The following is a 12835-nucleotide window of genomic DNA, read 5'->3' on the forward strand; positions in this document are numbered from 1 at the left end:
GCCCGGCAGGCAGATTCTTAACCACTGCCCCACCAGGGAAATCACTGTTCATTTTTAAAAATCTATTTAGTTCAAGTCAGAGGTAACCTTACATTTGCATTATTAATAATCCCCTTTATCAGAGATAACATTTTTCATTCATGCACATCTATTATCAACATTTCTTGGGCCCCAACATGAGACCTTACCTACTAACTGTACAAAGATATAATCTGTGCCCTTCCAACAGTTCAGTCTAGGGAGAGGAAAACATGTGAGTGAACATTTACATTTCAATGTGGTAAGTGCTACAATAAGGTCCCCCAAGGCACTGCCCAGCAACACTGGGGAGTGAGTCTACCCTGGAATAAGGAGGTAATGAGAGGCTGATGATTCATGCAGCAGGAGAAAATGCATATGGAGGATGATAGGAGACAAGGCTGGAAGGGAGGCAGCAGAGAGATGATGGAAGACCTCCTATGCCAAGCTAAAAGGCTGTAAGCCAGTAGGCAATGGGAAAAGCTTGAAGGATTTTAAAAAGAAAATGATCAGAGGTGCATTTTGGAAGCATGAGAAAGGTCAGAATTGGTTCGCCACTCTGCAGGAGGGTAAAACTTGGACCTTTAGGGACCCCATATCTGGCAAGCACAAATGGAGAGCCAGGGAAGGCAATGTAGGAGCTCTGATTCCTGCCATCACTGAGGCTAGAGTTCAAAGAGGAAAACTGAACTCATCCAGATCCCTATCTTACCTCAGAAACACCTGAGCTCTTGTGGCCTCTTGGAAGTTCCCATCTCATCCCACCTAACAGAAGAAGCCTGAGGGAGTGAGGAGTGAATTCAGCTTGGTGTGCTATCGATAAGACCATGCCGGTCATTAAAATGTTGAAATCTCTCTCTATCAGTTGGCAAATAGCCTCTGCCCTGAGAGGCTTCTCCCTTCTGCCCTGGGACCAATCCCAACCCCACCTCCCATGATTCAGCACTAAATATTTAGTGTCTGGCGCAGCAGAGGGCACTAGACCCAACTTCAGTGCCCTCTGGCAGAGTCTTGGTCAGTGAGGTGGGTATTCACCATGACTCATTGATTGTTGAATATTTTAAACATCACCCCAACATGGGGGCCAAGCCCAGAGGCCTCCTTTAAACCATTAAGCTCTTCTATCACATTCAGCTGAAACAACAAAAAATATCAGGTTGGCCAAAAAGTTCGTTTGGGTTTTTCCGTAAGATGTTACAGAAAAAACCTGAAAGAACTTTTTGGCCAACCCACAGATCTTCAATATTCTTTCATTATCCCCAACTTTCTTCTCCAGATTCTCCCTCCAAATTCTGACCAGGTATTTCTGCTTAAGGCTCATCTTGCTCTATCCCGACTGTTTCTCTGGTTTTAATCTTTTGTTTCTTCCTTTAGTCAACTATTTTAACTCTCCATCCAGTTTCACTGACTTTAGCTGTCCAGAGTAAAGACTTTCCTGGTCATGGGCAGCCCTACCATGTCCATCCATTCCCTAAGAACCAGACCTGAAGTCACAGTAGACATAGAGTCTCATTATGTCTATTAATTCATTAAGTATAAAAAACTGCAAAAAAGTTAATAGAAAACTCTAAACACATAATACTCAGCCCAGCCTCAAGATACCATTTTATACAATACAGACTTTCATTTGTTTGTCTTGTCTCAAATTCCAATTAACTAAAATATACACTTTTGTGTTAAATAATGAAATTAAAGGATATGGATCACATTATGCCTCAGTGTATATATACATACACTATGATTATATCTTTTTTTAACACCTCCCCCCACCAACAGAAGGTGTGGCCACCACACAAAGAATCTGACCATAAGCAAAGGTATAACTTGGCAGTGATGCCAATTAGAAGTGGTGATAAGAGATTGTATTAAATGAATGGCCCAAAGTATAAATCAGCATAAAACAGAGGACATAATAAGAGATGGACAGAAGAGCTATCATGTCAGAAAAGATGGTAGGAAATAAAATTGTGGAAACCAAGAAGAGAAAGTAAAGTTTTTCTACTTCTTTTGTCATTTTCTTTTGACCAGAAGCTAAAGGTATCTTATATGAGATACATTAGTAGGAATAGTCCATAATATTTTATAATGATACACTAAAAGATCTAATTTGCAGCAAGACAATATAATAGCATTCTATCTGTCTCCTTAGAATAATCAGACTGTCTAGTATACCCAAAATCAAAAATTGGAATACAGGTAATATGTGTTCTCCTTTACCATAAAAATTATTAGAAGACAATTCCTAGATGTGCTTTCTGTACTATGGGTATTCATTTAAACAAGCTTGTCTAAATTATCCAAGGTGTATTTAAAAATAAGCAAAGAAAGTGTTGATTAGCTATTCTGCTTATAAAATCTGACATTACAATAGTTAGCTCAGTAACTTATGTCCTACAGCTATACCAAGCAAACTCTCATTCACTTTTTTTTTTAACCTACTTCACAGGTACCAGAACCTGAAACTGGACATAGATTGAAGAAGCTGCACTGTAGGACTGGAACTACCTTCTGTTTTGATCAGATTTTTATCTCTCAACAGCCAAATTTCCTGAGTGGCCTCCCAAAGAGCTGATGGGATATTCTGTTGTACAGATGAGTGTATACTGTGAAATTGTAGGTTCAACATGTCTTATAACATCCCCCACATCATTGCTAGTCCATAGGTCCTCCGGACGTACAAACCTCCAATTCCGTAATAACTCCTGGGGCTTTTAGATCTTTCTAGAGGCAAAAATCTGAAACAGGACAGGCTGGATGCCTTCTCCAGCCTCAATTATCCCCCAGAAGTACTTGAGATCCTTAGGTGAATTGATTAATTCTGCTTCCTTGTGTTGTGATCAATGTTCTTACCTGCTTGGCTCATGTTTGACAAAATAAGAATCTTAGTAGCACCTCCTCACTAGAGTATCTGGAATCCTCTGGGACTCCTGAAGCCAACTCTTCCTCTTAGGTGTCCTCAGAATTAGGCTAGGACCCAGACTAGAGGCCCTTGAGTTAAATCAAGCTATAGAGAAATAAGGCTGTGCACCTGCCTAGAGGCAAAGGATAATTTGCCTGATTATGCAGTGCCTGGAGGGAGTACCAGACTGAGAAGATTCCTAATGATTTGGCTTTTTCCTACCACAAATTCAATGAAAGTGGCCAGACATTTGAGTGTGCCCTAGGGCATGCTGTTTGAGGTACCACTATTTCTTTCAGGCCTTGGGCCTGTGGGCCTTTGCTAATTTAACTGGCTCCCATAATACCATTTCACAGCAAGCCTCCTTAAACTTGCCAACAAAATGGAGTGCTTGTATTGTCAGTCATTCCCCTATTCATCAGTCTTTAGACTATCCCTCCTTATTCTCCTCTTCCAGAGCAAAATAACCTATTAGCATTGGCATTCTGCCGAACATTGATTGCCCAAATGCCAAACAGTGCTTTCTTGGAGGTTCCCATCCCCAAAGCTCCAGCCTGGCACTGTGTTGAGTGCTAAAAGTGCACCCTGTGTAGGGCTGGGAACTTTGGAGCCAGCAGGCAGCGGCTCACACGAGAATCCAGGGAAGCACTCCTCTGTCCTCCAGAAAAGCTATTTTGGGTGGCCACTTAGGTTTGGGAATAGAGATGCTGAAAAGTGCCTTTTAGGGCTCCACAGGTTACATTTCCTAACTGTTAATGCACAGTCTAGGCTACACTGTATCAGTCAAAGGATTTTCAAACAACAGCTGAATGTTGGAATTTGATACCCTCTTTTTTTTGTCAGATAACTAAACTGATGACGTCTCTTGAAAATAAAATTCATACTTAGTTGCTGCAGTCACAGAATTAAGATTGATATCCCAATCTACCTTTTCTTTATATGATGCCATTGCTTTGTGAAGAATCTTAATCTGTGTTACACAGTTTTGGAATTAGATTTAATTCATTGCCAGCTTTATGCATTTATTTTTAGTTTAGACTGATTCCTCTGAGCACGTCAAGAATGATTGAAATTTGCTGACAGTAATTTTTCCTAGGCAAGTAGATTTCTGTCGTTTGACTCAACTGTACCAGAGTAAGTCAAATCAACATAGTAAAGGAAAGACTAAGCATACTTGGCTTTACATTTTTAGCTTTTCTACCTAGAAGTAGCCTGCTGTTACCTTAGCCTGGAATGCCCTTTACCCATACGCACAGCCCATTTTCTGCTTTTGGCAATCTTTCATGACCTAGTTCAAATCTCACCTCCTTTGAGAAATATTTAATTTCAAGTCCCCCACATGTGCGCTGCCACAGCATATCACCTTGTCCTAGCCCTGAATTCTGTGATGTTTTATAGTTTGCTATTTACATTTTTATAATCCCTCTCTAGGCTGTAAGTCCTTGGACGACAGGGAGCTTTACTCCTCCTATTCCCCCAGTGCTTTAAGTTGTGAAGATTTCTTTGAAAAACAGTATACAAATATGAAATAATCATATTGTTTGTAGGTCAGGAAAGACAAAAAATAAAACTAACCAATAAATATAAGAGCATCAAATTGGAATTATAAACCATCTTTAGAATCCTGCCCACTTGAAGACATATGCATATCTGCAAATAACTTTTTACCTTTTAAGGGTAGAGAATCAGTTAAGGCCATTCAGAAATAAATCAAAAGTCAGAAATAAGAGATTCACTCTTGGCTTCTCCTTCTCCCTCATTTTTTATATCCAGTCAATCAACAATACTCATCAATGTTATCTACTAAATATCTGTGTGACCAAGTAGTAGCTATTCTCAAACCTCAGCAAGCATAAGACTCAGCTGAAAGACTTAAACTGATGAGTTCCAGGCCCCAACTTTCCGATTTGCTAGGTCTGCAGTGGGGACAAGAATCTGCGTTTCTAACGAGTACCCACGTGAAACTAATGCTGCTCATCCAGGAACCACACTTTTAAACCACTGAGAAGGTTTAACCCCCCCACTCTATTCTCCTTGCTTTTCACAAGGTTCACAATTTCTACAAAAGGAAGAAAACCCCTGAGCTGTGACACAGTAAGATGGCTCAAATAAGGCATAAGAATAGCTAGGTTTGGTCCTGATCCTGAATGGCTTCCCCTGGTGGGCAGTCGTTGCCTAACTTGAAATGATCTTTAACATACAAGAACAAGTCCTAAAGCATTTCTGGAGTGGTCCAGAGTGCCTCTAAATACAGACCAACAGATGAGGTCATGGTAATGCAGGGAGTCAGAAGTAGAGGAGGGGGATGAAAGCTATAATCACTGTCAAAGGGGTGTTTTCTGTAGACAAGTGAATGGAGCTATTGTACACAAACTCAGTGGTTGCCAAGCATGTGGCCCAATTATTTTGCCTGTATGAGCATGGCACGGAAGGATCTCCTTAGAGGACTTGATTCACACAGTTGATGTTTACTCTGACAGTAGCAAGCAAAAGCCTAGAGAATTTGAACCTAAGATTCCTTACAGGTTCCTACCTTCCAAATCTAGGATATGATGCAATTAAGCTGGAAAGACCACAGAGTAAAACACCATCCCTAGAAATAGTACAGTAATTATAATTGGTGAAAGACCAATACAGGGGCCTATCTTGTTCAAAATATTGACAACAGTAATGAGCGTCACGTGATGGCCTTGGGAGGCAAGAGTTCCATAATTTAAATCTGGGGATTATCCTCCCAGAGAAACTGCTCTCCCTAGTCTTTCTTTGGCTCTACCATATGTAAAATGTTTGTAAAAGCTTCAAAAGTTCTATTGGCCACCAGGGCCTAGGGTCTTAAAGGAATGGAAGGCCTGCTTCAATGGCTAGGATGGACGTATGACAAGGTGTTTTGCTTTCTTAGGGGAAATACCACTCACTGTACAGCATAGGATGGAGATGCTCCAGCACTCTCCAAATTTCTCAGCTGCATAAGAAAACCATTGAGGTGGTTGGCTTGAGCCCCAAGGATCAAGGCCATAAAACAGAGGGGCAACAACTGCCACTGGGCCTCCTGGAGAGCAGCACCCTCCTCCCTAAGCACCATGTAGGTGAGATACAGAAGCTATAAGGTTGCTGCCAATCCTCCATGATATTCACATATCTTGTACAAGCTCTGGCTAGGCACAGCTGAGGAAGAGTGACCCACAGGAGGCTGCTCCAAGAAACAGGATCTGCAGAGTCCAACAGAATGTTACAGATGAGGCTACCAGAGAGAAGATGAATTCAACTTAAAATACACATAGGGCTTCCCTGGTGGCACAGTGGTTAAGAATCCACCTGCCATGATTTGTGACCACTAGAGGGGTGGGATAGGGAGGGTGGGAGGGAGACGCAAGAGGAAGGGGATATGGGGATATATGTATAGCTGATTCACTTTGTTATACAGCTGAAACTAACACACCATTGTAAAGCAATTATACTCCAGTAAAGATGTTAAAAAAAAAAAAAGAAAAAGAATACACCTGCCAATGCAGTGGACACAGGTTCAATCCCTGGCCCGGGAAGATCCCACATGCCGCGGAGCAACTAAGCCCGTGAGCCACAACTACTGAGGCCCGTGCGCCTAGAGCCGGTGAGCCACAACAAGAGAAGCCACCACAATAAGAAGCCTGTGCACCACAACGAAGAGTAGCCCCCGCTCTCTGCAGCTAGAGAAAGCCCAAGCACAGCAATGAAGACCCGACACAGCCAAAAATAAAAACAAATAAATAAATAAATTTTAAAAAATAATAAAATAAAATAGACATATTTAGAAACAGATTGGGAAGCATGGTTCACTTCCTGTCCAGATAACAGGTTAGAAAACGAGTCTGTGAGGAGGTTGCTTTATGTAGTACTGACTTGGAGGAAAGGAGTGCAGGAAGGTTCTGTGGCTGTGGTGAACCGTATGCTCAATACCCTAATTCTGCCAGACCTCTAACGCTCCATGAAGCACTGTACTACACAGTATTCATTTGCTGTAAGCCTTCTAAACCTGCAGAGATGGGGGAAGTGAGGGCACCTGAAAGGCTTGAAATCCTAACAGACAAACGAAAAAAATCATAGGAGCTGTGGGCTGAAGCGCCACTAATTCAACAAAGGATAACTGCAAAAAGTTAGCAGGCTTCATAAAATACCACATTTACATACTGTACTTCTCACCAGAGAGAGAGGGGTTACAGAGAAAAACGGTTCGAAATGGGATGGGATGAAACTACAAAAAGGGTTACACGATTGTTAGAAAATGTTTATTGTTTTCAGGCAGAAGAAATTTTAAAGTGTTGTAGTTAACACAGCAATCATGTAGCACAAACAAATCAGAAAAAGTATTTACTGAACTATGTAAGGCACTGAACTAGGTGCTGTGATTCTTGGGGTTTAAGATTCATAGCTTCCTCTTACTCTCTCCTTTATAAATTCTAAAGTATAATCTATCAGAAAACAAAGTTCTTAAAATAATCCAAAATATTTTAATATAGTAACTATTATATCATTGGTAAATTGCCTCTAAAGCTAATGCCTTGCTATTTATTTTGGATTACACATTTTAAGAATTACACATAAACCATTACAAACATATGAAAAATGACTGTTTATTGCCTTCAGGTTGTCTGATTTTATTTTGGCAAACATTTCCTTTTTTAAATATGATATTAATATCACAGACATGATACACGAGTCTCTGGACAATGTATAAACAGAGGACTCAAAATCACATGCTCTGTACACTATGTTGAATTGCCTCATCTAGCATACTCATTCCAAGCACTTAACAGAATGCAAGTTCATACAAATACCCTTGAGTAAAATCTGTTGTAGTGATTGCGTCTAGGTTTCTCTTGGATGCCAATGACACTTCTTAAACAGGACTTCTTCAAAAAGAAAAAGAATGAAAGCATAAATACACATCTAGAATTTACCTTCTGTACTGAAAAGACTGATTTGCATTAGTTTTATACAATAAATGTTTTAATATACAAATTAAGAAACAGAATACAAGTGCTTTTAGGATCCTAGAAGGCTAATTTTGGAACTTAGTTTTAAGAATTAGATTCTAACTGACTTGCTATTGTAACAGAGATCCTGAGACAGCATAATTACTTTTTAAAATAAAGTTTTTAAAAACCAATATTCATGAAAATACAACAGCCTTGTGTTTTTCTCTGTGAATAAAATTATCCTAATTCTCTAAGAACATCCTTTTTGCATTAATGAAACCAAGGATTCCACTTACCAAGAAGCAGAAGTTCTTAGAAAAGACAAATCACAGTCCAAGCAATAAATGCCTCTCTAAAGCCAAAGACTTGGTAGAATAGAAGGAAAGCAAACTTGAACTCTTGATTTTAAAGAAGAGTTCTAATAAAGATTTCAGTTATGCCAGTCTTGGATCTCACAATTTTACTGAAATTAATCAGAAATCATTTTACGGGGACTTACAGCTTAAGTTCAATTATTTTTCTAAAAAAGTAAAACATTTCTCAATTCTATTTCTGAACTGAATAGAATAAGGCACAATATAAGTACAGTATATTAGTCTATTTAAATGTTCCTTATTATTTGTAGTGATATCTCCAAATAACTTTCTCTTTACTGTGAAATAAGTATTAAATTTCCATTTTATAGATGAGGAAATTAAGGTACAGACAGGTGAAGTAACTTAAGGAGTCAGAATGGATAGAGGGAATAACGATGGGATTTAGAGACAAAAGGGCTGGGGTTTAAATACAGTACAGCCAACTACTAGCTTTGAGCAAGTTCCGTCATCTGGGACTATCTTTCATCTGTAAAAGGAGGATAATACCACCTACCTCTCAACGGCTGATGTAAGGTATAAGCAAAGCACCTAGCACAAAGCCTAGTACATAGTTATCCATTCAACAAATATAGGCTCTCCCACCAATCCACGATCCCATTTTCTTTAGCTGGTACAATGGGTATAAAATCAATCCATAACACTGATGTGAGGTAAATGAGATAATAATACACGCGAAGTGCCTGGCAGGTGCAAGGATCAATGCATTTGTTCTCTCCCTCAATATTCTCTCCCTTACTCCATGTCCCACAGTTACTAAATGGCTGAGCCACAATCAAATCCACATCTTGGTTCCACTTAGAACTGCCTCTGCACACACATTTCATTTATGGTTGCACCTTATTTAACTGCAAAAACTAATCTAACCTAGCTGCTTAATCAGTTGTTATTTTAATGTGTTCCCAGTAAAATCAAATTCATTTCTAGGGTAGCTTTACTTTTCAGCAATAACCAATAAAAAGTGATTAATATTCTGACTTGGCAATATATATTTTTCAATACATATTTCTACTGGCATTTCTGCAATATATTCTTAATATTTTATAAGCTGTTATAACCTGAAAGATAGTTAAAAATCTATTCTTTAGATATTACATGCCTAAGCACCTAAATGACTCCATTCGGAGAGTTCAAAGATAGTAGGTAGCCTTTTCGTTTTTCCTATTTTCTCCCAAATAAAATAACAAAGTAAGATAGTAAATGTGGTAAGTAAATAAATATGTGTTTAAATGAAACAGATGTGTGAAAAATATGGACCAGATCTGCATTTATGAGGCAATGACCTTCAAAACTGGCAGGGAGCTGTTAACAATGTTCTTCACAGGGGAGCAATTATACTACAACCCTCCTATGTATACTTTCATTTCTCATGGTCTACAACTACATTCGCATATCAGAAAGAATAAAAGAATAGTCTGGTAACTGTGGCAACCTTCATTGAGAAGATATAAGGCATTTTCATTACCTTAATAATCACATCCTAAATGCCAGATCAGTATAACTGCTGCAATATGAGAGGCTAGACCAACACTTTGATAGAATTTCCTACAACTGAAATTTACCAAATTTTACCAAATGTAGCTATTATGACTCTAACCCAGTGATACATTTCTGATTCTGTAATATCCTAAGTGGTCTCTGATGATCTCAAGAGGCACTGAAATTTTTCTAAAATAAATACCTTATTTAAAGAAAAATATGCCATACAATACTTTTAGGAAAAGGAGGTCAAATTATCACCAATTTTTTTTAATATACAGTACTGCAATTCCTAAATGTTGTAAATACTGCTTTAACCCAGTAAGTAGCTCACATACTGATTTAAAAAACCCTGTGCCCAATGTCTGACAAATAAGCGCATATGTGCTCGCGCTCTCTCTCTCTCTCCACCCCCCCAACAAACACACACACACACACACACACACACACACACACACACACACTAGAAATATACAAGCGGGAAAAGTTGCTAAGAAAAGCTCAATCTCTAATGCTCAAAAAAAGGTGTATGCGCAAAATATTAATTTCACGTAAAATATTGTCTTATTTTCCACATTTCCTCACGTGGGTAAAAACAAAAGCAATTCACAATAGTAGTGCCAAAGAATGACAATATTACATATAGTTTAGAATTCCTGTGTTTTTTAAATTTCATGCAAGAATCACAATGCACAATCATTAACATATCTAGATAGTGAACACTTACTACAGTATGGTCATATTACACCAAGCTTAATTTTTTTAAGTGGCCTACATTTTTATAACATATTAAATTGTAATCATGTAAAATAAGACCAGCAGGAAAATAAATACAACCATAGTAGCATATAGCAAGCATAAATCCAATAAGTCCTCCTCAACTTAAAAATATTTTTCGCAACAGTAATAAAAACCACCCACAAGTATAATACCAATAAGCCAACTGGGTTTTCCACTATCTGGGAAAAATAACTAGTTGCCTTTTTGTGATACCTGAAAACCACAAGGTTATCACTAAATGGACAGGTGACATGAATTGTGTTTCATTTGTACTTTATATCTTGGCAAAAGTTAATGATCTGTCCCAGAAATTTTATTTCACCATATATCCCAAAAGTATTTTTAGGACTCATGAAGTCTAAATCTCACACTGCCCTTGATATGCTATTGTGTAAATGCTTTAAATTTTAAAACAAAGAATAAAGACTTTAAAAGCTCTGCACAATGTATTCAAATGGTAAGGATGTCCACTCAATCCCTGTTTCCTGAGTCCCCCACCAAAAAACAAACAAAAAAAAACTGTACATGACACATAAAGATACAATAGAAACAAAAAGTAGCATGACACTCATTCAGTAAGGAAATAATACACAACATCTCTACATCATATTCAACTACAAAAATCCTTTCACTTGATGGCTAGCATCTTTATGACTGCTTAATCTGTATTTAAGTGGCCTGAAAAAGAGATTTTGTTCTTTCTCTACCCTCATAGATCTTTGGCAGCAGTCAGCACTCATGCCCAGAGTTGGTTTTGGAGGTGGGAGAATAAGGAAAGTGGAGAGAAGGCTGACCTGAGCACGGAGTCAGCAGAGAGCAGCTGCTCTCATATACTATCCAACGTCTTTCTCACCCACCGCTATTTTCCGCTATTGAGCATTGTCAGCGAAAAAAATTAATGGGGGAGGGGGGCGGGGAAAGAGACAAAGAGAGTAGGACCCCGGCCGTCAGTTTTTGTCTGCCACATCTGAGGTGAGAAGCCCTCTCGGGTTTTTTGCTGCAAAGGCAAGGGATCAGGTGAGACCCTCTGGGTCCAGCTCAATTTGCTTCTCCAGAAAGGGCAGTTTTCGGCAGTGAGCGCAGGATCCTCCTGGCTGGTGAACTAAACACCGGAGCATTGTTAATGTTTTCTATCTCTTACTTTATAAAGGAGGAAGAGGGCTGTGACTGCATTCCTGGGAAAGACTACTACTCCTGACGTGCCACGCAGCGAGAGGTTGTAAAAATCCCTTCAAAAATACCAGGTTCTGAAGAAATGCTGTGCAGCCTTACCGTATTGTTGGCGTTTTTTTGTAAGTCACCGATTCTCACCAACGCCAACCCTCAAATCGCTGAGACTTGTTGCTAAATCTTTACCTCACGCCCCCCAGAACTGCCCAACTGAATAAGATTTGGGGAGAGAAAGGCCAGAGGGGGGACCTAAGTCTTTAAAGCCCGGAGGGCTGGTATCCCCTTCAATAGGCCACTCTGCATGGGCTACGCGTTCAATTCTACCTTCTGAGAGCTCTGACTCACAAATGCTGGGCGGGGGGGGGGGGGGGGGGGCGGGGGGCAAATTATGACATACACCATTATCGTTCCAGCCAAAGAGATGTAAGAAAAGCCGCCAGCCGTCCTTGCCGGGCCGGAGAGTCAAAACCTGCGCCCCCCGACGGGGCGGCCGGGGAAAGAGCCTCGCTCCCGACGCCCGAGGAAGGTGCTCCCCACACCGGCGGGTTCGAGGAGCCAGGATAGAGCGTCCTCACCTCGGGAGAGGGCAGGGAGCGAGGTGGGGGTCCAGAACGCGAGGACTCGCCTCTCAGCAGCGCCGAGCTCCGAGTGCCCAGCCCCGGACTGGGGGTCAGGCAGAGGCGCCCTGCACCGGGGCCGTCCGCCGCAGCCAGGGGTGGACAAAGCGCTGGGGTCTGGAGCGACGCGCGGGCGCGGGCCAAGTTGGCCAGACTCGGGGGACGAGGGGGTCCCGCGGGCGGGGCGGCGCGGCACTGACCTGGATGGTGCAGGTGTACTCGCTGTCGTCCAGCAGCCGCACGGTGCAGCTGTACTCGCGCTCCAGGCTCCTGCTGCTGCCGCTCATCAACCTGCTCAGCATCTTCCCGCCCACCCGCCCCCGGGAGAGACGCGGCGGCGCTGCGGACCCCGGACAAGGCGCCCCTCAGCCAGGCAGCTCCGCACCGGCCCCAAGCACCTGCACCATCACCCCAGCGCGGACGCCGCCGCTGCCTCCTGCTGACCCAGCTCCTCCTCCTTCTCCTCCTCCTTCTCCGCCACCGCCTCCCCACAGCCCAGAACAAGCGCCCGGCTCTCTTTCCTCCGCGCCCTACTGCCCGTGT

General features: G+C 41.2%; 1 protein-coding gene across 5 annotated transcripts in view; it reads right to left on the reverse strand.

The window, feature by feature from the left end:
• FRMD5 (FERM domain containing 5) overlaps positions 1 to 12594 on the reverse strand; it is a gene marked incomplete at both ends in the record, with an annotated part of 339888 nt that extends 327294 nt beyond the window's left edge. For all 5 annotated transcript variants that reach the window (XM_082649519.1, XM_082649518.1, XM_082649517.1 and 2 more), the window contains one exon: positions 12493 to 12594. In XM_082649519.1, coding sequence (XP_082505645.1) covers positions 12493 to 12594 — 102 coding nt within the window. The remainder of the gene's footprint in view (positions 1 to 12492) is intronic.
• Between the last annotated feature and the right edge of the window lie 241 nt (positions 12595 to 12835).

The sequence above is a fragment of the Grampus griseus genome (genome assembly GCF_964374135.1).
Source record: "Grampus griseus genome assembly, chromosome: 2".
NCBI classification, from domain to species: Eukaryota; Metazoa; Chordata; class Mammalia; order Artiodactyla; family Delphinidae; genus Grampus; species Grampus griseus.